This window comes from Geotrypetes seraphini, chromosome 15, assembly GCF_902459505.1.
Source record: "Geotrypetes seraphini chromosome 15, aGeoSer1.1, whole genome shotgun sequence".
Lineage (NCBI taxonomy): Eukaryota > Metazoa > Chordata > Amphibia > Gymnophiona > Dermophiidae > Geotrypetes > Geotrypetes seraphini.
This window is the reverse complement of record NC_047098.1, coordinates 21,060,518-21,086,019: the sequence shown is the minus strand read 5'-3', so window position 1 is coordinate 21,086,019 and position 25,502 is coordinate 21,060,518. Positions and strand designations below refer to the sequence as shown.

The 25,502-nt window shown below is 42.6% G+C and overlaps 1 protein-coding gene across 2 annotated transcripts in view; it reads right to left on the bottom strand.

The window, feature by feature from the left end:
* The window catches only part of CCNL2 (cyclin L2), a 40,803-nt gene that overhangs the window by 11,526 nt on the left and 3,775 nt on the right, over positions 1–25,502 (bottom strand). Inside the window, exons 2-5 of one of the 2 annotated variants that reach the window (XM_033921638.1) lie at positions 14,687–14,761; positions 4,679–4,788; positions 2,310–2,430; positions 638–702 (exon numbers count right to left, since the gene is read on the bottom strand). In XM_033921638.1, coding sequence (XP_033777529.1) covers positions 638–702; positions 2,310–2,430; positions 4,679–4,788; positions 14,687–14,761 — 371 coding nt within the window. Of the gene's footprint in view, positions 1–28; positions 43–637; positions 703–2,309; positions 2,431–4,678; positions 4,789–14,686; positions 14,762–25,502 lie in introns of those variants that run through there. The other variant, XM_033921639.1, reaches the window with a different exon arrangement.

Here is a 25,502-nt window from a genome sequence, read left to right as displayed (position 1 = left end):
CAGCAGAGGAGATGGCTTAGTCACTTACCATCACAGGCTACCCTTTGATCAAAAGAGTACAGAAAAGAAAAAGTTAAAATTGGTTCTCCATCATTTGTGTAACAGCACCAGACAATTTAGTCAGCAGAAACACGCCCCATACTTTTACACCCCTTTCTACTTATTAAAGTTTGTTAAAAGTACAGTTATGTAGATGAGCCCCATAAATGGGAACAGAGCAAAGGATGATGGGAAAGGCAGCCTTATGCTAGGCTGAACACAAACATACAGGCAAGGGAAGGAATGAAGCATTACTAAGACACTGCAACATAATCCCTTCTGTAGGCTGAACAAAGAGAAACAGCTCAACACACAATGGAATACAATCCATTTTTGTTATCCATAGTATCACCGACTGTTAACCCCTGCAAGAATGAACAGTTTATTTTGAAGGTCAGGCAACTGATGTGGATAGTCTTGTTTCCTTACCATCTTAATGAACATACATGTTTCAACAGATGATCAATACCGTGCAAGAGGCAGAGCTCCAGGCACCAGTGGAGTCCATTCCATTGGTGCCACTGATGACTGGAGAGCCTGCCAACCTCTCTGCTACTGCCCTTGCTGGTTTCTAAGAACAAGAGAACAATCAACTTACCATGCAGTCTGGACCAGGTGTTGGTTACGTTCACATTCTAACACCTGAAGGTACATAACGATTATCTGGAAAATATGAGTTAGGCAGTTATTGTCAAGAATTTCTAGTTGTGGGCATGTAAATTGGGCAACCACGGTAGACCTGCTAGAACCTAAAACCATTACTGCTTTAAAAAAGGATAGAAATTATGCTCTGCAACATTACAGCCCTAGGATCCAGGGAATTCTACATTGTTAGCTATGACTGAACTGGGGTTTAAACAGAAAATGGTCCACAGTATCCCAAGTTAACACCAAATCAATAATCCTAACCTAGAATAAGTCTAGTATACTTCCCCTACACCTATGAAAAAGGTTTTAAAGATATGAACTCAAACAAAAAAAATCGGAAAAAAAAGTTCTGCTAGCAGCAATATGAAATTAATTTACTAGCTTCTTCTATACACAAGTAGCCAATTGGTAAAATATTGCCAAATTTGCTAAGTAGTGCATTAACTACTTTAACAGTGTAAGATATGCAAAGCTAGGTTACATCACTTGGCCTACTGAGCCCAACATCCTGTAACTAACAGCTACCAATCACTAGACAGTACTGAGCTAATCATAAAGGGGAAGTCCAATCCCAAGGTTTACCTGACTAATAACAGCTTAAGATCTGTCCTTCAGAAACTTGTCTAAATCTTGCTTTAAAAACATAACTGTACTATTACTCGTAACCTGGATCATCTTCTGGCAAAAATTCTACTGTTCAACTGACCACCACATAAAGACTTCCTTTAAATGCAATACTGGTTAGTTCATAAAAGCATCCACTATTCCTATTTGAAAGTTTACATAACTGTTCCCTATTTACATATTCCACACCACTCAGGATTTAATAAACCTTCCATATTTCTTCTTCAAAATGAAGAACCCTAACCTGTTAAACCTTTATGAATAAAGGAGCAATTTCCATATCATTTGCTCTTATCTGTACCTTCCAGTTCAACTCTAAGATAAGATGATAAAATTGCACACAGTACTTAAGGTCTGGTGCTATTATAAACCTATATAACCTAAGATTGTGTAATAACAGCCCACATGAACATGCCTATTGAGAGGCACCTAACTTACAACAATTTTCAAAACCAAACTAAACATTTAATATCACTCTGAAAATTATCCTGGCAGAAAACCAGCAGTGTTACCCTGTCTACACTATGCAACAAGTTTTAGCAAGAAAATGTACATGCAAACCTTTCAAAGTTGAAAAGTATGCCATCAAACTAACCTACCCAGACTACTCCCTGAGAACACCACTATATATATATATATATATATGCACATTTAATTTTCACATAGACAGAACATTTTCAAAAGCTGCCATTTCTGCAGGGATCGCTTTTTTTCTGTATGTCCCTTTGAAAATCATTTTTCCCCATTTGCATCACTTTATAGGTATGCAGATTGAATTTAGATGCCCAGTTTTCTAGTCTTGCAAAATATATCAGCAACTACTTAATGTGCTTGTGAGGAAGTTTTACATATAACCAACTGCTGAAATTATTTCATACAAAGAAAAGGAAAACACTGTTCTATTAATAGTTGAATGAAAGTAATCCATTAGCTCCAGCTAACGTGTAGCCATTTTTTTAAATTAAACTGCCAATACACTTGGTAGTGCTATTACATACCTTATGAGGGTGCTTTACATGGACACAAAAACCCAGCTCCTTTAGAACTCTTCTTTCTGCTTTTATAATTTGATTTTTCAAATTAACATAGTCTTGATCCAGTATTAAAGGCACAGGTTTCCTGCAAGATCAACAGAGAATAAAAACAAATGGTAAAATTTGGTCTTACATGCCCGTTCTCGTTTCTTCAGTCCTACCAGAAGAATTCAGAAACAAAATGTCCACAAACCAGAAGATGGGAGACAGCCAATTAAATTTGGCACTGTGCAAGGTCATCTATCAGTACTGTGATAGCAAAAGTAGTGTTGAGCAAAAATACAAAACCAAACTACAAAACCAAATACAAAACAAAACCAAACTATCAGCTCCCCCTAAAAAAGGAAATTCTGTGTTTGAAAAATAAAGACTTTTTCTTCTGGAAAGATTAGGTTCTTACTTCGATAATCATCTTTCTTGCAGATGTGTCTAGTGGCCCTGAACGCTAGGGATGTACCAAAGCAATACCTGGAGTCTAGGGTAGGGCTTTTGAGCCTGCCTTCCAAATGAAAGACCTGAAAACGATGTCCTTCCTGGCTGCTACGTCCACCCTATAGAACCTGGTAAAAGGTATGAAGGGTAGACCAAGTAGATGCTCTACAGACTTCCTTGGGTGAAACCGCCCAAGTCTTCGCCCATGAGATAGCAACTCCTCTGGTGGAGTGTGTTTTCAATGTGATTGGCAGCTGCTTATCGCAGCCCACATATACAGAGAAAACAGCTATTTTAATCCATCTGGGGGGAAGGAGAAAAAAAAATCAAGGCTTTATATGCCAGCCTCCCTTTCTTGGCATGACAGGTCAGAACAAAAAGGTGATCTAATACGCAAAACTCATTGGTAACTTCGAGGTACCGGCGAAGCACTCGCTTGACATCCAGCAAATGCAATCCTTTAGGATGGAAAGCAGGCAAACAGACTTCCTGATTGATGTGGAAGGCCGAGACTACTTTTGGTAAGGACTGAACTATGCATAAAGAAAGCCCTGTGTCTGTAATTTTATGGAATGGTTCCCTGCAGGAGAGATTGCAACTTGGAAACTCATCTCGTTGATGTAATCACCACCGGAAACACCATCTTGGCCACAAGATCCAGAAGGGAAGCCTCATATAAGGGCTCATACGGAGATCTACTGAGACCTTAGAATATGATGTTAAGATCCCAGGAACGGAGGTGCACTGGAGGGCGCAAATGAAAGACCCCTCTAAAGAACAGGGTGACCATGCAGATGGCCCACTATTAAATCTGGTAAAGTTGGGACAAAGCCAAACAACCTGCACTAAAACTCCTGATAAATTACGGCTGCGAGCAGCTATGCATAGGATGGCTCCTGAGCACAAAAAAATATACAAAAGCAGACTGGCTAGCTAGGTGTCCTTGAGGGCTGATCCTGCTAGCAGCAGACTTCTGCAGTGCAAGTCTATGTCTTCTCCCAGGCAAAGGTCTCAACGAGTGAGAACGCTGGACACCGCGCTTCCAATTGAACACTTAGAAAAAAATACCCAAAAATAATAAAACCACAGAAAAGAGCAGAAACACTTCTGAGCAACTTGCTTGCAGAAAAAAACCAGAGGGGACAGGAATAGCTCCCTGGGAAGGAGGTGGATGGAGTTAAAAAGATGATTGACAGCATTCTTCAAGCAACTAGTGGGTTCAGATGCATAACCCTAGCGCTCAGTACCACTAGACAATTGCACTAGAACAAGAATAAATTTTTAAAACTGACTATGCCTAATTCATAAACACAATTTTAGATTTTTTAACTTTTTATCCCACATTTTCTGTTCTTAAACAATATTTGGTAATCTTTTCTGATTGCTCTTGTTGCTTTTGTCTTTCTGGCCTTGATGCTTCTTTTTTGTCATTTATATTGTACAAATCAAAGTACAAGATAGCATAGAAAAATTAAAAAAAAAATTTTTTTTAAATATTCTTTATTCATTTTTAAAACTTCAATTGTGCACAAAAGATGATGCATTTACATAAATTAATATCATTACAGCACAATATACTTAATAGAATAAAGACAAAACTTATTTTCTCACACCCATTTTCAATTTACAAACATCTCATAAAATATTGTAATGAACCCTTCTATATTTCTTAACAAATGCCAAAACATATCCCCCTCCCTGGATGTGCACGTTATCCTAAAAAAAAAAACATAAAAAAATTAAAAACTAGACAGAGCTTCAGAATATATGACACTGGCAGAGCCCACCCTTAGTTTCTGCTCCTAGCCCAAGTTCAATCCATTAGGGTAGCTTCTTCAAACTGACATATAAAAACTTTGAAGTACCAACTGGCGCATTGTGTTAAGAATCAGGATACTTACTTATTTTCCCTTAGCTGTCGAAGACGATGAAACACGTTAATTACATCCCTTACACGTCTTGGAGCTTCTTCAATTTTGGAAGCCAAATGAACACAAGCCATTGATACATGCTGAAAACAAAACAGTGCAACATACTTATATTTTGGCTAAATGGAACAGACAACCTCCATCAACGTAAGGAGGGATAATAAGTTAAAAAAATCCAACAACAAAACACCTCACACAAGAGTAGAGAGTGAGAGAATAGAGATTCCAGTCCATGGGAGGAGGGAAAAAAAGATTCCAGACAAGGGGATGAAAGGGAAGTAGCAAAGAGGTATCAGACCACAAAAAAGGGGGACGGAAGGATAAATATGTCAGATCACTGGACAGGGGAGGGAAGAAACAGAGATGCTAGACCAAGGAAGAGAAATGAAAGATTCCAGACTAAAGTACAAGTAAAGGGAAGAGAAGGAGGGGGAAAGAGATGCCAAACTGTAGAAAGGAGAGGAGAAAGATCCCAGACCATAGGAGGGGAAAGAGGGAAGGCAGATGTCAGACCATGGGAGAGGGAACGAGAGGGGGGAAGAAATACTGTTTATGAATAGATGGGAATAGAGAAAAAGAGGGAGGAGACTGCACATATGGATGGAGGGGAAGGGAGGAGATAGTGCACATGGGAAGGGAAGACATGGAAAAGTATGTAAGATTTGAGAAGGAAGGATAAAAACGGAAGAAAGTTGAATGTTAACATTAATGCCAAAGATGGATGTAGGTTTGATCCAAACAGACCGGGGATTTTAAATTACAGTTGAGGGGGCAATACTTTCAAAATAGAACAAGGTGTTGTACAAAAGTTATTTAACAGTAGACCACTTATCTGAAAAGGTCCGTGAACTGACCTTTTCAGATAAGTGGTCTACTGTTAAATAACTTTTGTAGAGCCATAACATTTGCCACTCCAGTAGAAGCAAGTATCCTTGCTCCATCCAATGTATTATGATTAAAATTCAAGCACCTTTCCAGCGACATTGTACCGCTGCTGTGGCGCCTTGCTGAAGAGCTTATGAGCACATTTAAATATCTAAAAGCCTTTAAATGTTATATGAAGATATTATTTGAGAAACTTGCCCAGTATTGATGAGAGGGTTTTTTTTGTGTTTTGTTCTATTTTGAAAGATGGATGTAGGGCAGACAGTGAAGGAGAGAAAAACAGCAAATGGATAAGGCAGCCCTAAAAGTAGAGTTAAGAGCACAGACAGAAGTGCAACCAGAGACTGGGAAAAGATGATTAGAAAAATAAAAATCACCAAAGATTGAAAATAAAATAAATTTTTCCTATTTAGTGATCGAATCATGTCAGTTTTGAGATAGAGAGCTGCACGGGAACGGGGATGGCGGGGATCCCGCAGGTTCCCCCTTTGGGTCACGGGGATCCCGTGGGGACGCCTCCGAGGGTCGTGGGGATCCTGCGGGGTTGGATCGCAGTGCATTCGAGCCGCGAGGGTAGTCTCCTCCTCCTTACCTGCACTGTTGCAGCACACAGCCGAACGGAAGTCTTCCCGATGTCAGCGCTGACGTCGGAGGGAGGGCTTAAGCAAAGCCCTCCCTTCCTCCGATGTCAGCGCTGACATCAGGAAGACTTCCGGTCGGCTGTGTGTGGCAGGGCAGGTAGGAAGAAGGCAATGGCGAACGAAAGAGGGGGGAGGGGGCGGTCCGCCCCGAAGAATATGCACAGCCGGTCAGGTCCCCCGATCGACCGACAACAGGCCCGGCCGACAAACCTCCCTGCCCTGTAGCCGCGAATCTAAATTACCTCTTACAGCAGCTTCAATACTCCAGCTGCTGTAAGAAGGTAATTTAGATTCGCGGCTACAGGACAGGTAGATTTGTCCGACCGGGCCTGTTCTGTTGTCGGTCGGGTGCAGAAACACCACAAAGGTAAGGGGCAGGGAGGGAGGAAAGGTGGAGTGGAGAAGAAAAGACGCTTAAGGGGGGAGAAGGCCGCTGAAAGCACTGGGGAAGACAAAGGGGTGGAGAAGGACGCTGAAAGGACATGGGGTAAACGGGAGGAGGGGGCGAAGGATGCTGAAAGCACATGTGGAAGACAGAGGGGGGTGAAGGACCCTGAAAGCACTGGGGAAGACAAAGGGGTGGAGAAGGCCACTGAAAGGACATGGGGAAAACAGGGGTGGAGAAGGCCACTGAAAGGAAATGGGGAAAACAGGGGGGGGGAGAAGGCCGCTGAAAGGACATGGGGAAGACAGAGGGGGGAGAAGGCCGCTGAAAGGACATGGGGAAGGCAGAGGGGGGAGAAGGATGCTGCCTGACAGGACATGGGGAAGATGGTGGGGGAGAAGGACACTGGAAGGAAATGGGGAAGAGGGAATGGGGAGAAGACCCTGGCAGGGAAGAAGACAGAGGTGCCAGACTATGGGGGGAGTGGAGGGAAAAAGATGGGTGCCAGACCAATTTGGGAGAGGGGAGAAAGGGAGAGGCACAGTAACAGAGCAAATGGAAGACACAGAGAGAAGAGAGGCAGTGGATGGAAGGAATTGAATGAGAATATGAAGAAAGCAGAAACCAGGCAACAAAGGTAGGAAAAAAATTCTTTTTTTTTTTTGCTTAAGGATAAAGTAGTATATTAGTTGTGTTGATAAAAATTTATAAACATTAGAGGCTCTGGTAGAAACCCGTTTACAAAGTATGTATCCTTCCCAATTAATATTTCCAAATTAATAAAGTCTTTTTGCTTATTTTTAAATGGGTTTCTACCAGAGCCTTTAATTCAGTAGCATAATTAAATGAAATAACTATTTCTGTAGTTTATAGGGGATTCCTCGCGGGGACGGAGGGATTCCTCGTGGGGACGGGTGGGAGTCCTCACGGGGACGGGTGGGACTTTGGTGGGGACGGGTGGGATTTCTGTCCCCGCGCAACTCTCTATTTTGAGACTTTACATCTGCTTTTTGCACTGCTGAGGAAGAAATGCATTTTTTTCTATTTCTTTGGTGTTGTACTGCATGCAGAGTCTAACATCTTTGGGTTTCATTTGTGTACATTAGGACTTTAGTTTGTGGTCCTGTATTTGCATGGTGTTTTTTTTATCTGCGTTCTGCACATGTAACCAAGGCCAGGTGTTCTGGTAGGAATGAATGTCATGAAGCGTTATTGGTGTCATGGTCCCAATTAGGAAGATATTTGTCAGCTCTCCTTCAGTTCTTTTGGACCCAAACGGCCCTCACTTAAAAATTAGCAAAGACCATAGTAGCGTAGTAAATATAGACTTGAATGGTTCAACTAGTCTGCCCAACAGTTACACTCATAACAGAAATTTATGCTTAAATTTAACTATTTTTCTTTGATATTACAGGGTGCTAGATTGTAGAAGTTCACCCAGAACTACTGGAGTTAGTATCAAAACTTGATACCTTGGGTTCCAACCAGGGCTGTGGAGTTAGAGACAATTTTGGATACCAGAAACTGAGAATTTATCTACTGACTCCACAGCCCTGGTTCCAACTACTGGAGCTGTCATCTAAGCTCACTCCAGCCTAACTGGTCTGACCCAGCAGCGGCAATTCTTATGCAGGATACAGACTGTAAAAGTCTGCACAGCACCTTCCTTATGTTTTAAATTACTGGAGTTTCCACTGAAGCCCTCCCCAGCCCCTTATAAACCAAAATGCCATATACAAGGCACAGATATTATTTTTCATGGAGAAGGTGGTTGATGCCTGGAATGCCTTCCTGAGGGAGGTGGTGGATACGAAAATGGTGAAAGAATTAAAAAAATAAAAATAAAAAAGTGTGGGATAAACAAAGTGGATCTCTTAATTAGAAAATGAATGTCATTGAAGAACAAGGGCCAGTACTAGGCAGAATTGCATGAACTGTGCCCTGTATATTGCATTTTGGTTTATAAGGGGCTGGGGAGGGCTTCAATGGAAACTCCAGTAATTTAGAACATAAGGAAGGTGCTGTGCAGACTTTTACAGTCTGTATCCTGCATAAGAATTGCCGCTGCTGGGTCAGACCAGATAGGCTGGAGTGAGCTTAGATGACAGCTCCAGTAGTTGGAACCAGGGCTATGGAGTCAGTAGATAAATTCTCTGACTCCTCAGTTTCTGGTATCCAAAATTGTCTCTAACTCCATAGCCCTGGTTGGAACCCAAGGTATCAAGTTTTGATACTAACTCCAGTAGTTCTGGGTGAACTTCTACAATCTAGCACCCAGTAATATAAAAGAAAAATAGTTAAATTTAAGCATAAATTTATGTAATGATTGTAACTATTGGGCAGACTAGTTGAACCATTCAAGTCTATATTTACTACGCCTGCCAGGCTCTGAACACTGTCCCCCCTCCCTGCCAGGATCTATACCCTGTCTCACTTTCCTTCCCTAAACCCTCTTCCCACTAAAAAGAGTCAACCTCATCAGTGATGTCACAATGGCTTGATTGTCCCATACTCCCCTCCCCTCTGCTATTCAACCCAACCAGTGGGCATCCCTCCCAATTTTCTTTCGCGGGGGAGTTTTGGCATGGCAGGAGGAAGTGGGCATTTCTCCTGCCATTTTCGCTGGCATTGGGAGAGGGGCAGTTTGCCATGCCAGTTCATTGGTGTGGGGGGGGGGGGGGGGGGGAAGAGTATTCTTTTTTTTTTTTTTTCTAATGGGGCAGATATTGTGCATGTATAACATACACAGCATCTGTGCCCATTAAAAAAAAAGGTCAGACAGGGAAGCAATTTGACCAGAAACTTCTTTTTTTTGGATAGCTAAAAGCGATCACTTTTTTTTTTAGTGCATTGGGAAGACGTGTTAAAGCATCAACTGCTCTGCTAGTTTGTATTTTAATATTAATTAGCTTATTAGCATGGTTGGATCAGGAAAGGTGCGATCATGCAGAAAACCAGGCATTGAGCTATTTTCTGCACCGGGTTGGCAAATGCGATCATCACTAAACCTGTTAAAACAGGTAGAGAGACAATCACTGGCTTTAGTGCATCTGGATCTTGGAGTATTGTGTTCAGTTTTGGAGGTCATATCTAGCTAAGGATATAAGAAGGCTTGAAACGGTCCAGAGGAAGGTGACTAAAATGGCAGAGGGTTTGAACCAAAAGATGTACAAGAAGAGACTGAAAGTCTTGAATATGTATATTTGAGAGAAGGGATAGGAGTGACATGAACGACATTTAAATACTTGAAATGTATTAATATAAAATCAAATCTTTTTCAGAGAAGGAAAAATGGTAAAACTAGAGGACATAAATTCAGGTTGCAAGGAAGTACAATTAGGAGTAATGTTACGAACATGCAATTCTGCCTAGTACTGGCCCTTGTTCTTCAATGACATTCATTTTCTAATTAAGAGATCCACTTTGTTTATCCCACACTTTTTTTTTTTTTTAATTCTTTCACCAGTTTCGTATCCACCACCTCCCTCAGGAAGGCATTCCAGGCATCAACCACCTTCTCCGTGAAAAATAATTTCCTAACATTACTCCTAATTATACTTCCTTGCAACCTGAATTTATGTCCTCTAGTTTTACCATTTTTCCTTCTCTGAAAAAGATTTCATTTTATATTAATACATTTCAAGTATTTAAATGTCGTTCATATCACTCCTATCCCTTCTCTCAAATATACATATTCAAGTCTTTCAGTCTCTTCTTGTACATCTTTTGGTTCAAACCCTCTGCCATTTTAGTCACCTTCCTCTGGACCGTTTCAAGCCTTCTTATATCCTTAGCTAGATATGACCTCTAAAACTGAACACAATACTCCAAGATCCAGATGCACTAAAGCCAGTGATTGTCTCTATACCTGTTTTAACAGGTTTAGTGATGATCGCATTTGCCAACCCGGTGCAGAAAACAGCTCAATGCCTTGTTTTCTGCATGATCGCACCTTTCCTGATCCAACCATGCAAATAAGCTAATTAATATTAAAATACAAACTAGCAGAGCAGTTGATGCTTTAACACGTCTTCCCAATGCACTAAAAAAAAAGTGATCGCTTTTAGCTATCCAAAAAAAAGAAGTGACTGGTCAAATTGCTTCCCTGTCTGACCTTTTTTTTTTTTTAATGGGCACAGATGCTGTGTATGTTATACATGCACAATATCTGCCCCATTAGAAAAAAAAAAGAATACTCTTCCCCCCCCCACACCAATGAACTGGCATGGCAAACTGCCCCTCTCCAAACGCCAGCGAAAATGGCAGGAGAAATGCCCACTTCCTCTTGCCCAATGCACCGGGCGCGTCTCCTCAGTTCAGATAGCTAGCAGAGAAGCCAACCCAGGGGAGGTGGGTGGGACATGAGAATAGCTGCCTGCTGTCCCTGGATAACAACTGTTACGGTAAATAACATTGCTTTATCCCAGGACAAGCAGGCATTCTCACTAGTGGGTGACCTCCAAGCTAACCATAATGGGATGGTGGGAGAGTTGGCAACTTAGGAGAATAAATTCTGTAATACAGTTTGGCCAAACTGTCCATCCCATCTGGAAAAAGTATCCAGACAATAATGAGAAGTGAAGGTATGAACCGAGGACCAAGTGGCAGCTTTACAAATCTCCTCAATCGGTGTCGATCTGAGGAAAGCTATAGATGCTGCCATAGCTCTGACCTTATGGGCTGTGACTTTACTGTGAAGGGGTAATCCAGCCTGGGCATAGCAGAAAGAGATTCAAGCCGCCATCCAGTTGGAGATGGTACGCTTAGAGATAGGACGTCCCAACTTGTTCGGATCAAAGAAGATGAAAATTTGAGGAGCAGTTCTGTGTGGCTTTGTGCGTTCCAGGTAGAAAGCCAAGGCACGTTTACAGTCCAGAGTATGAAGAGCCGATTCAACCAATGCCTGAAGCTCACTGACTCGACGAGCAGAAGTGAGGCCAATGAGAAACACCACTTTCCAAGTGAGATATTTCAGATGAGCCTTGTCAATAGGTTCAAATGGAGGTTTCATAAGCTGAGAAAGAACAATATTGAGGTCCCAAACCACTGGAGGCGGTTTGAGAGGAGGATTGACATGGAAAAGTCCTTTCATGAATCTGGAAACCAGGATGAGCAGAGAGAGGTTTCTCTTGAAGCGGCTGATGGAAAGCAGCAATTGCACTAAGATGGACTCGGATGGATGTAGACTTGAGGCCAGAATGAGATAGGTGCAAAAGATAGTCCAAAATAGAGGATAAGGAGGCATGTTGAGGCTCCTTATGATGAGAAAAACACCAAGTAGAAAATCTAGTCCATTTTTGGGAATAGCATTGTCTAGTAACAGGCTTCCAAAACATCCCGCACAGCTGGTGAAAACTGGAGGGGAGTTGAGAGGAACCAAGCTGTCAGGTGTAGAGACTGCAGGTTGGGATGAAGCAGAGATCCCTGATGCTGTGTAAGCAGCGATGGAAATACTGGTAGAAGGAAGGGCTCCCTGCTCCTGAGTTGAAGTAGAAGGGAGTACCAAGGTTGTCTTGGCCACCGAAGAGCAATCAGAATCATGGTGGCATGGTCGGACCTCAGCTTGACCAGAGTCTTTTGAATGAGAGGAAATGGAGGAAACGCATACAGAAAGAGATTCGTCCAGTCCAAAAGAAAAGCATCTGCCTTGAGGCGATGAGGAGTGTAGATCCTGGAGCAGAACTGAGGCAGTTTGAAGTTGTGGGGGGCTGCAAAGAGGTCTATCTGAGGTGTTCCCCACAGAGAGAAAATATGATGAAGGGGCGTGGAATGAAGAGTCCATTCATGAGGCTGCAGAAGACGACTCAAGTTGTCCGCTAAGGCATTGACCGCCCCCTGAATGTAGACAGCTTTAAGGAAGGTGTTGTGGTGAATCGCCCAATCCCAAACTTTTAAAGCTTCCTGACAGAGGGAAGCCGATCCCGTGCCTCCCTGCTTGTTGACATAATACATGTCGACCTGATTGTCCGTGCAAATGAGGACTACCATGTTGTGAAGCAGATGCTGAAAAGCAGTGAGAGCATTGAAAATCGCCCTGAGTTCCAGGAGATTTATGTGGCGCAGGCGGTCCGCACTCGTCCAATAGCCTTGAGTGCGGAGACCATCCAGATGAGCCCCCCAAGCATAGGTAGAGGAGTCAGTCGTGAGAACCTTCTGATGGGGAGGCGTGTGAAACAGGAAACCTCTGCGAGTGTAGGCCTCCTTGAGGTCCAGAGAGCATAACCAGTTGTTCTGCTCGAGGAGGGGCTAGAGAGAAGCCAGGGTCAACATGCGAAACTTTTCTTTGACCAGAAACTTGTTGAGTACCCTGAGATCCAAAATAGGACGTAGATCGCCCGTCTTCTTTGGAACAAGGAAGTACCGGGAGTAAAAACCCTTGTTCCGTTGAGCCAGAGGGACTGGCTCGACAGCTCTGAGCTGGAGCAAAGCCTGAGCTTCCTGAAGAAGAAGGGCGGTCTGGGTCAAGTTGGAAGGATACTCTATTGGAGGATGGTCCGGAGGAACTCGATGGAACTGAAGAGAGTATCCCTCCCTTACGATGGAAAGGACCCAGAGGTCTGTGGTAATAGCCGTCCATCGATGATAAAAATGATGGAGGCAATCTCCAATGGGGGGAAAAACAGGGAAGGGCAGAACGACGGACGTTATGTTTTCCATGAGACAGTCAAAAAGGCTGAGGAGCCTTGGGGACAGCAGACGCTTGAGGTTTTTGTGGCTGCTTCTGCGGATGCTGCCACTTAACAGGCTGACGGATAGGAGGGGCCTGTTTCGGTGGATAACGCCGCTGGTAGATCAAAGGCGGGCATGATGGACGAGGAGGAGCAGCTTCGGGCGGAGAATCGATTGGAAGGATTTTTCATGATCCGACAGCTTTTTGGTCGCCGCCTCGATAGACTCATCGAAGAGGTCGGCTCCAGCACACGGGATGTTAGCCAGCCTGTCCTGAAGATTGGGGTCCATATCGACGACGAAAACCGACGATTAAGAGCAAAATGAACCCAAAACCGCGGACTCAGAAGGCACAAGTGAAGTTACTTCGCACACAGAGTCGAAGACGGACTTCTCAGCTCCGCGGAAAAGTAAGAACTGAGGAGACACGCCCGGTGCACTGGGCGGGAGGGCACTCGCACATGTGCGGTGCGGGCGACTCAAACTTCTAAAGTTTCTACAAGCAAGTATGCTTGTGAGACATCTGCATTGGGGCTCCATCGGATGACGTCACCCACTAGTGAGAATACCTGCCTGCTTGTCCTGGGATAAAAGGCAGAACCAGTCAAAAGGGTTCCGAGAGTGGTAGCCCAATGATGAAAATTCCTGCAAGTACCAACACAACTTCAAAATAAGATAATATACTAAATATTTGTGAAAGTGGATAACCTCAGTGTGGAGGGGAAGGGAGAATTTCTGCAGCGTTTCACACAACGAGGCAAAGGTAACCATTTGCCTCGTTGTGTGAAGTATTGGAGAAATTCTCCCTTCGCTGACCCTCCACAATGAGGTTACCCACTTTCACAAATATTTAGTATATTATCTTATTTTGAAGTTGTGTTGGTACTCTCAGGAATTTTCATCATTAGGCTACCACTCTCAGAACCCTTTTGACTGGTTCTGCCTTTTTTGGTCAGTACCTCCCAATATTAAAACATAAAATGTAACCCCCAATAGAAAAAAGCAGGCTAAACCTGGTCTAAGCACTACTGTACACGTGAAAAGAATTCTGGATAACCACTACCTCCCCCCCCAAAAAAAACTCCCCAAACCAATCAACCCACCTCATTTACATGAATATTGGTTTACTAAGTCTCTTCTATTTACTGCTCTGACCTGTTGAGAAGCAGTGGCTGTGTAAAGTTTTTTCTTTACTGGCTCTCCCTTTTTATCATGCTTAAGATGATTCCTATGTTAAGACTTCTGCCATATGAACAAGATTTTCTTTTTTAATAAAATAGTCCAAGTACAGCAGTGCATCAGCTCAAGAAGCCTTAGATGCTCTGTGATATTTGGAGCCAGTCAAACTACACTACAGTATCTTAAAAATGCATATTTTTAAAGTAATCAAAATAGACTCACCTCCATTGAATGTTTTACAAAAGATTTTGTATAAAAGAAACGCTGAAACAAAACTTGCCCAGTAGCCATGGCCACCTAGGTACAAAAAAAGAAAAAAAGGAAACGTTATAAACGTAAAATGAAAACGTATTCTATTTTCAACAAACAAAATTACTTTGCACTCCTTAAAACTACTTCTCATGTATATGCTTAGAACTGGGTATTAAACTTTGTAGATTAGGTTTTTACCTTCGATAATCTTTTCCGTTAGTCCCTGTAGGACTCCGTACGCTAGGTTTTCAATCCGGGAGTTGCAGAAGTTCAGACACTTTTCTGAGCATGTGCTCCTACCATAGAGAGCAAGTTAGAGCCCCTACAGTTCAGTTTCAAAGCCAAGCAACCATACTGGAACCAATCTAGGACAAATATGGGGGCATGAGGGAATCTCCCCGGCAACAAATAATTTCTGTTAAAAGCAGCTCTGCAAAATATAAAAACAGAGAGGCAAAATACAATACAGAAAAGACACTGAGGAACAATGTAGAACTAACCTGCTGTGTGCAATGAGCACCCACATGAGACATCCTTCAGTTAAGCATATTCACAATTCACAGAAGTAGAAAACTCTCCACAGGATCCGTCAACTGGCTGGAAAGTCTTCAAGCCTGCAAGGAGAATAACCGAGGCAGAAAGACGCAAGCTATTCCAAACAACTACGTGTACACAGAGAGGGCGGGCCGTATGGAATCCTACAGGCACTAACAGAAAGATTATCGAAGGTATAAACCTAATCTTCCATTCTGTCACGTCCCTTCAGGATTCCATATGCTAGATGATGTATCAAAGCAATGGTAGCAGTTAGGGAGGGACAGAAGAAGCCCTCAACACCGAGGTCCCAAAAGTGGCATTAGAGCGAGCCGCCACATCTACTCTGTAAAACCAGGTAAAGGTATGAAGAGAGGACCAAGTAGCCACCCTACAAAGTTCATCTGGATGAATTTTGCAAGACTCCGCCCATGACACAGCAAGACTTCTAGTCGAGTGAGCTTTAAGAGAAACCAGTTGGTGGCCGTGGGTGATAAAAGTCATGGAAAGAGCCAGGTGAATCCATCGAGTGATTGAGGACTTGGACGCCAGCCAACCACAGCAAGGCGCAGCAGTCAGAACAAAGAGGTGATCAGACAGCTGGAAGTCATTAGTCCTCTCCAAATAGCGGAGCAATCTCCATATGACCAGGGGCAGGAAATGCAGTCTGCATCCTGGAACCAGGGAGACTTTCGCTCAGGACACATACAGCCTGCACTTAAACCCCTAACAAGGAGGCAAGTGAACTCCCAGGGGAATAGATCCTGAGTCACAGAATGGTGGCACACAGCAGGCTGGCTCCACAGATCCACCAAAGTTTCTCTGTGAAGCAGCAGTCCAGACTGCGTCCTTTTCTCCAACAGAGGATCACCAGAAAATAGTCTCAAGGCACTGAAGCCACCGAAAAAGACAAGCTTTAAGCGAAAAAGCAGCAGAGCAATTCAAGAGACTTCTGCATGGACTGCATGCAGAAATTGAAACTGTAGGGAGCTCTAGCTCATTCTCTAAGGTAGAAGGAGTACCTCAGAAAAATGTCTGGATTTCTGCAACTCCCGGATGCAGAAAGGGTTTAACACCTAGCATATGGTATCTGGAAGGTATGTAACAGAACTGGAACTCTGTTCACCAGGGCTGGTACATCCTGTCTGGAAATCCATAAAAACCACATCTCTGAACTAACTAACTAAACACAAAAGTTCAAAAGTATTTTAGGTAAACAAAATGTTACTAAAAGGTATCAGTAATGAAAGCTGATTTCTGGCAATAAACAACTTGTTTACTTTAACATTGCTACCTCCACTATTTTAGAGCGACTATTTTAAAGACCGACCAAAACAACTCTGCTAGTTTCATCTGAAACTGCATAAGGCCTAAGAAGAAATTAAGGCTTACCTGCTAATTTTCTCTCTTTTATTCTCTCCAGACTGGCACAGACAAATGGGTTTACACACCTCTACCAGCAGGTGGAGAATAAGAACAAATGTGGTCAGCGACAAGTATAAATGGGCTAAGCAGTCCCCTAATGTCAGTCCTCAAATAGCCAAGAAGATAAACTAAACTAGTTCATAACTGAAACAGTAAATTGATTGTGTCTTTTTAAATGACCTATGTAATAAAACCAAAAGAAATGATATGTAATAGAACCAAAAGAAAGGAAAATACCTCCTCCCATCACAGCACTATCAGTCCACCAACTAACCCAGTAGATCAACAGGCTGCTGCCCAGAAGATAACATCTTGCACCCCACAATTCAATAGAAGACAAAACGCTGAACTGAAATATCTTTGTGCACCATGTGCTGCTACTCTGAAAGGAATCTTGCAACAAGTTCCCAGGAGGGTCCTATAGCAGTCTGGAGTGACTAAAGAAAATTAACAGGTAAGCCCTAGTTTCTTCTTCTTTAGCGTTCCTCCAGACTGGCACAAACAAATAGAAAGTACCAAAGCAGTGACCAAAGGTGGGACCTCTGGAGTAATCTGCCAGTAAGAATCCACAAAAGCCAGGTTCTTATCAGGCTTAGGAATCAGCACTATATGAGCACGGTTGGCATGAGCAGGAAAAGTGCCAGCCAACACAACCATAGCAAAATAGGCCTCCAATGGTTCAGCAATATGATCCTGCAGAATTTTATAGAACTGAGAAGAAAGACCATCAGGTCCAGAGGCCTTCAAAGGCAGAGAGTCCTTAATAACCCTCCAAATTTCTTGAGCCGTTATTGGTTCATGTAGGAACTGGCTATTCACCCCTAGAAACTGTGGCAAATATAGAGTCAAGATAAGTGGCCAAAGCATTAGGAGAAGACTGCTTTCTAGACTAAAACTTCCGGAAACGTTTGAAAAAGATCTCAGTAAAGCGCTCCCTATCTGTTATAAAAGGTTGCTGTTGCAGGATCCCCTTACAAAAATGAGGGCCCTGCCAAGGATGTACTAGGCAAGCCAATAATTTACCAAAACAATTACCTTATCTATCAAATCCTCCCCCCGTGTTAGGGAGTATCTGGAAGAAGCAGGGGTGATGCCTATGTGCTCTTGTGTCCAGCACAACCATCTTGGAAAATGGTGGCACTTAATCACACATTCAGGGTCAGTTTGCCATATAAGGGAATTTCTCTCTTATCCGACAGTCTGCAGAAACTACCAAATAAAGGTAAAATTATCTTATGTAGCAAACACACTTAGTGCATCCCAAGATGCACCTTGCAAATCCACTTAGTGCGTCCCAAGATGCACCATGCAGGGTTAAGGACCATTACCACTCACACTGGCAAGAAGGGTGATGTTTTGCAAGGAAGCCATGATTTTAACACTGTAGTAAATTTACTTGCTTATTAATTGCTACAGAGCCGGAGCCATGGCATTTTTCTTGTTAACTTTGTAATAGCAGTGTGCCAAGCCAGTTTTCAAGATAGATAAAAATCAATGATATATTTTTTTTAATTTAAATTGTATTTTTTTAAAAAAATAAAATGCTTTTTGGAGGACAAAAAAAAGTCGTATCTACAATAGCTTTCTGTTTAAGATACATTATAGTCCAAAAGTTAATGTTCATGAAATACTGACAGGTTTTAAATTATGACGGAGAATGTACCTATATTCATGCAATGTTTAAATTTTTTGGTAAATGAATTTCATCAATCCATTCATAATTTCACAGGCAATTTTTCTATCTAGAAGATATTATCACAGATGCTTGATTTTGCATTTCTCAAACCTGTGAATTTGCGTCTGCAGAGATAACATGCTTCTTCGCAGCAAAACGTTTATAAAATATAGAGTTGAGAAAAAGACCTTAGCTCTATTTTTCCTTTGGTAATTGATGTACACATAATCAACCTCTTACCTAAATGATAAGTTTATATATCCACACAAAGAGCTGAGAGAGGGGAGAGAAGTAAAAATGAAAATGAAACCTTTCGAGCAGCATACTCCACAAATGTTAGGATCTTTGTGTGTGTAGCCTGAGGTTTAACATATTATTCTCTCCTTGGAGGAAAAAACTATAATGGCAGCAGGGCGTAAAAGACACCGTTTGGGAATATTTTAAAGATGTTCCTCTACTTATGGGTAAGGTAGGCATGTGTGCAAAATGCAAACATTGCAACAAAGAAATGAAAGGCCTGGTGGTCCAAATGAAACTATGAGAAGTGCTTTGAAGAAGATGACAAAAGGAACATATTTGAACAGGCAGGATCTTCAGGATGGTAGATGTTTTGATTTCATCATATTTCTAAAAGGCTGACTTGAAGAACTACAAGACCAAAGACAATATACTCCACAAAAGAGACACAGACGATATGGTGCATGTAAAACCTGTACAGTCACATTAGAGTGTGATTCTTTTTGTAATCCATATGACAAGGAATACACAGAACACAGAAACATGATGGCAGATAAAGGCCAAATGGCCCATCTAGTCTGCCCATCCTCAGTAACCATTATCTCTTTCTCTCTCTCTCTCTGAGAGATCCCACGTGCCTATCACAGGCCCTTTTGAATTCAGACACAGTCTCTGTTTCCACCACCTCTTCTAGGAAACTGTTCCATGCATCTACCACCCTTTCTGTAAAAAAGTATTTCCACAGACTACTCAGGAGCCTATCATCTCTTAACTTCATCCTATGCACTCTCACTGCAGTTTCCTTTCAAATGAAGGAGATTCGACTCATGCGCATTTACATTACATAGGTATTTAAACGTCTCTATCATATCTCCCCTCTCCCGCCTTTCCTCCAAAGTATACAGATTGAGATCTTTAAATCTGTCACCATACGCCTTATGAAGACCACATACGATTTTAGTAGCCTTCCTCTGAACCGACCCTACTCTTTTTATATCTTTTTGAAGGTGTGGCCTCCAGAATTGTACACAATATTCTAAATAAGGTCTCACAAAAGTTTTATATAGGGGCATCAATACCTCCTTTTTCCTACTAGCCATACCTCTACCTATGCAACCTAGCATCCTTCTAGCGTTCGCCGTCACCTTTTCAACCTGTTTGGCCACCTTAAGATCATCACATACAATCACACCTAAGTCCCGCTCTTCTGTCATGCATATAAGCTCTTCACTCCCTAATCTGTACCGGTCCCTCAGGTTTTCCTTAGCATTAAATTTTAGCTGCCAAATTTCAGACCATTCTTCAAGCTTCGCCAGGTCTTTCTTCATGTTATTCACACCATCTGGCATGTCTACTCTATTGCAGATTTTCATATCATCCGCAAAGAAGCAAAGTTTACCCGACAACCCTTCAGCAATATCATTTATAAAAATGTTAAAAAGAACAGGCCCAAGAACAGAACCTTGAGGCACATCACTGCTAATATCCCTTTCCTCAGAGCGATCTCCACTGATCACTATCTTCTGTCGCCTTCCACTCAATCAGTTCTTGACCCAGCCTGTCACTTTGGGACCCATCCCGATGGCACTCAGTTTATTAGACTTCTGTGTGGGACACTGTCAAAGGCTTTGCTAAAATCTAAATACACTACACCTAGCGCACATCCTCTATTCAATTCTCTGGTCACCCAGTCAAAGAAATTGATCAGATTTGTCTAACAAGACCTACCTCTAGTGAATCCACATTGCCTCCGGTCCTGTATCCATAGGATTCCAGAAACTTGACCATTCTCTGTTTTAAAAGTGTTTCCATTAACTTGTTTACCACAGAAGTCAGACTTACCGGCCTGTAATTCCCTACTTCTTTCTTACTTCCACTTTTGTGGAGAGGGACCACATCTGCCCTTCGCCAGTCCTCTGGTACCACTCCTGACTCCAATGTAGTATATATCCTTATATGCAGTTGTAATAAGCTGTACGTAGGGAAAACAACTAGAACTCTGAAAGTAAGGATAACAGAACACAGATCAGCGATTTCTACAATGAAGTTAGGTGCCCCCTTGATACAGCATTATCGAGATACTGGACACCAGTTTGAATGCTTTAAAGCATTTGTGATTGATATGATTACGTGTGTGTGGGGGGGGGGGGGGGAAATTGACAAATATCTGGTTCAATGTGAACAGCGCTGGATATATCACCTACACTCTCTTGAACCGGTGGGTTTAAATTGGATTGTGGAATGGAGGGCTTTTTTTTTTATTAAATAACCTTAGAAAACATCTTTCTGATTGGGACTGATTGCTTTTGTGAATGATGTTTTTGAATGGGCAGTGAGTGTGTGCTTAGGGATGATGGTTTTTGATGCTTGATTTTTCACAGTAAATGGTCTTTTATAGTGATTGATTTTGCTTAGCGAAGTATGAGACTTGCAAGTGAGTTCTGTCAAAAAACTGATTAGCCAGTAAGGGTTTTTGAATTGCCCGGTATAAAGTTTATACATGGACTTTTTTTTTGGTGGTGTGCCTCTAATGATCAGCTGTTTCATTAGAGAGTATTCCCACTGTGAGTGTGATATCATTGGCCACTGGTGAATGAGGGAGAATCAGTTATAAGACCTCCATGAAAATGTAGGTGAAGACCCCTACAAGACACCCAGAGGATATTTTACTATTGAATGCAGGATTCTGAATAATGAAAGAATCATATCTCTCTCTGCCAGCAGAAACAATATGCTTATGTGAGAGGTTCATCTTTGCTCTAGTAGCTGGAATATATCTGCTGACTGTAACAGCATTGGATATTTCGGGACTTTCTAAGAAGACAAACCCAAACAAGAAGATAAACTCAGGCAACAGTTCTGCGGGAAAAGATGTCCTACCGAAAGTTATCTGAACTGCTGATGAAGCTCAGGAAGGTGGGGGCCTACTCTCAGAAATTATTGAACTTAGTATTAAGAATGCATTGTCAGGGGAAATAGAGGAGTCAGATTTGACAGTAGGTGACATCATGCTTCAACATGACTCAGTGATAAATATGGTGACCATACAATAATAAATGGGAGGGGGGAGAGGGGGAAGAAATGGCCGTTTGGTTGAGGATGGGCTGGGGAGGGCTTCAATGGCTGGGAGGGTGTAGATGGCCTGGAGTAAGTCTTAACAGAGATTTCGGCAGTTGGAACCCAAGCACAGTACCGGGTAAAGCTTTGGATCCTTGCCCAGAAATAGCTAAGAAGAAAAAATTTAAAAATTTAAATTGAATCAGGTTGGGCCATTCGGGTCTTTATCTGCCGTCATCTACTATGTTACTATGTAAATGCTGAGAAGAAACAATGGGCAAAACACAGGAGTTGACTAACCCAGAAGAGGAGGATAAAAGGATTACAGCACAGGAGAAGAAAATAAAATTTGAAGTACCAGGACCTAAATTGCATATATACTAATGCAAGGAGCCTAAGGAACAAAATGGGGGAATTAGAAGTCATGGCCAAAACTGAGAACATAGACATCATTGGGGTCTCCAAAACATGGTGGAATGAAGAAAACGAATGGAATACAGCCCTGCTGGGGTACAAACTCTTATCGCCAGGACAGGTCAGATCAGAAAGGAGGAGAAATAGCCCTATACGTAAAAGAAAGCATACACTCGACCAGAGTGGACACAGCAGCAACGACCAACAATTTGGAATCGCTATGGGTTAAAATACCGGGAAGGAAAGAGCCTGAGATAAAGATGGGCCTGTACTATCGTCCACCTGGGCAAACCGAAGCTATCGATGAAGAAATGGAAGCTGAGATGAAGTGAAAATGCAAAAGTGGTAACACGATTATTATGGGAGACTTCAACTATCCCGGGATAGACTGAAGTCTTGGAAGCTCAAAATGCGCCAAAGAGACCGGATTCCTGGAGGCTATACAGGATTGCTTCATGGATCAATTTGTTAGAGAACCGACAAGAGGGAATGCCACTCTGGATCTAATCCTAAATGGGCTAAAAGGACCTGCGAAGGAAGTGGAAATAGTGGGACTGTTGGGAAACAGCGATCACAATATGATCAAGTTCAAAGTTGAAGTAGGAATACCGAAGGGAAAGAGAACCATAGCGACAACTTTTAACTTCAAGAAAGGAAACTACAAAGCGATGAGAGTAATGGTAAGGAAGAAACTTAGGAACACCTCAAAGAAATGGCAGACTGTAGAGCAAGCCTGGTCTTTTTTCAAGGACATGGTGATCGAGGCGCAAAATCTACATATTCAAAAAAGGGTGCAAAAAGAATTGAACAAAAGACCCGGGAGGGATAACAATAGAAGTGAAGAAAGCGATAGGTGATGAGAAGAATTCATTCAGGAAATAGAAAAAGGGCAAAACTGAGGAGAACTGGAAAGAGCACAGGAAGTATCAAAAAGAATGTCACCGTGTTGTTAAAAAAGCCAAAGGAGAATATGAAGAAAGGCTAGCCAAGGAAGCACGAAATTTCAAACCGTTCTTCAGATATGTTAAAGGGAAGCAGCCGGCTAGGGAGGAGGTGGGACTGCTGGATGACGGAGATAGGAAGGGAGTGGTGAAGGAGGAGAAAGAAGTGGCGGAAAGACTAAACATGTTCTTTTCGTCTGTATTTACAAAAGAGAAAACATCCAACATACCGGAACCTGAGCAAATCTTCAAAGGAGCCCAAACAGATAAACTAACATCCATGGAAGTAAGCCTTAAAGACGTACGCAGGCAGTTAGAAAAACTAAAAACTGACAAATTGCCGGGCCCAGAAGGAATCCACCCAAGGGTTCTGAAAGAACTAAAGGAGGAAATAGCAGAACTACTCTAGCAAGTTTGCAATCTAACCCTGAAACCAGGCGTGATCCCGGAGGATTGGAAGATAACCAATGTTACGCCCATCTTTAAAAAGGGATCGAGAGGTGACCCAGGGAACTACAGACCGGTGAGTCTGACCTTGGTTCCGGGGAAAATGGCGGAAGCGCTGATAAGACAGCATCGATGAGCATTTTGAAAGAAATAAACTTCTAATCACAAGCCAACATGGCTTCTGCAAGGGGAGATAGTGCCTAACGAACTTACTGCACTTCTTTGAAGGAATTAACAAACGGATTGAAAAAGGGGACCCCATAGACATCATATATTTAGATTTCCAAAAAGCCTTTGACAAGGTACCCCATGAACGCCTACTTTGGAAACTGAAGAACCATGAGGTGGAGGGAGACGTACACAGATGGATCAGAAATTGGTTGGCGGGGAGAAAGCAGAGGGTAGGAGTGAAAGGCCACTACTCGGACTGGAGGAGGGTCACGAATGGTGTTCAGCAGGTGTTGGTGCTCGGACCGCTGCTATTCAATATATTTATAAATGATATAGAAACAGGGACGAAGTGCGAAATAATAAAATTTGCAGACACCAAACTATTTAGTGCTGCTCGGACGAAAGAGGACTGCGAAGAATTACAAAGGGACCTGAACAAGCTAGGGGAGTGGGCGACAAGATGGCAGATGAAGTTCAATGTAGAGAAATATAAAGTATTGCATGTGGGAAGCAGATACCCGAGGTACAGTTATACGACGGGAGGGATGTTATTGAGTGAGAGTACCCAAGAAAGGGACTTGGGGGTAATGGTGGACAAGACAATGAAGCCGTCGGCACAGTGCGCAGCGGCCGCTAAGAGAGTGAATAGAATGCTAGATATAATCAAGAAGATTATTACAACCAGAACGAAAGAACTTATCCTGCCATTGTATCAGGCGATGGTGCGTCCGCATCTGGAGTACTGCGTCCAATATTTGTCACCGTACCTTAAGAAGGATATAGCGATACTTGAGAGGGTTCAGAGGAGAGCGACATGTTTGATAAAAGGTATGGAAAACCACTGAGAGACTGGAGAAACTGGGGCTCTTTTCCCTGGAGAAGAGGAGAATTAAAGGGGATATGATAGAGACTTACAAGATCATGAAGGGCATAGAAAAAGTGGAGAGGGACAGATTCTTCAAACTTTCGAAAACTACAAGAACGAGAGGGCATTCGGAAAAGCTGAAAGGGGACAGATTCAAAACCAATGCTAGGAAGTTTTTCTTCACCCAACGGGTGGTGGACACCTGGAATGAGTTTCCAGAGGGCGTGATAGGACAGAGTACGGTATTAGGGTTCAAGAAGGGATTGGACAATTTTCTGAAGGAAAAGGGGATATAGGGGTATAGATAGAAGACTACTATACAGGTCCTGGACCTGTTGGGCCGCCACGCGAGCGGACTGCTGGGCGCGACGGACCTCTGGACTGACCCAGCAGAGGCACTTCTTATGTTCTTATGTGACAAGCCAATGGAAAGGGAGTATGTAATCTGTAACTAGGTAGTACTCTAGGCTACTGAACTAAAGTATATTAAGTAGCATACCGGATGGCTTAAGCTTCAGAATAGATCCATAACAGCTATTATGTATATTATCCATTGGCTCCCGGGATCGTATCCTCCTATATCTCTGCTTAACTTCGATGTTAAGCTTTTGGCTAAGATCTTGGCCAACCGACTTTTGCCGCTTCTCCACGAGTCTCAGGTTGGTTTTGTTAAGGGTCGCTCGGTGGCGAGGAGCTTGCGGAAGATCTTGACTTTTTTAGAGTATATAGCACACGAATAGCGTCGCCTTCTCTTCTTAGTTTTGACGCTGAGAAGGCGTTTGATCTGGTTCGGTGGGATTATTTGTTTGCTGCTCTGACCAAGTATGGCTTTCAGGGTCGCTTTGTCTCAGCTATTCGCGTGCTTTATGCTATTCCCCAAGCCACTCTGTGGGTTAATGGCTGTAGATCTTCCTTATTTGAGATTCATAGAGGCACCCGTCAGGGCTGTCCCCTCTCTCTTTTGTTACTTGTCCTGGCTCTTGATCCGTTCCTTTGCGATATTTACTCAAACCTGGATGT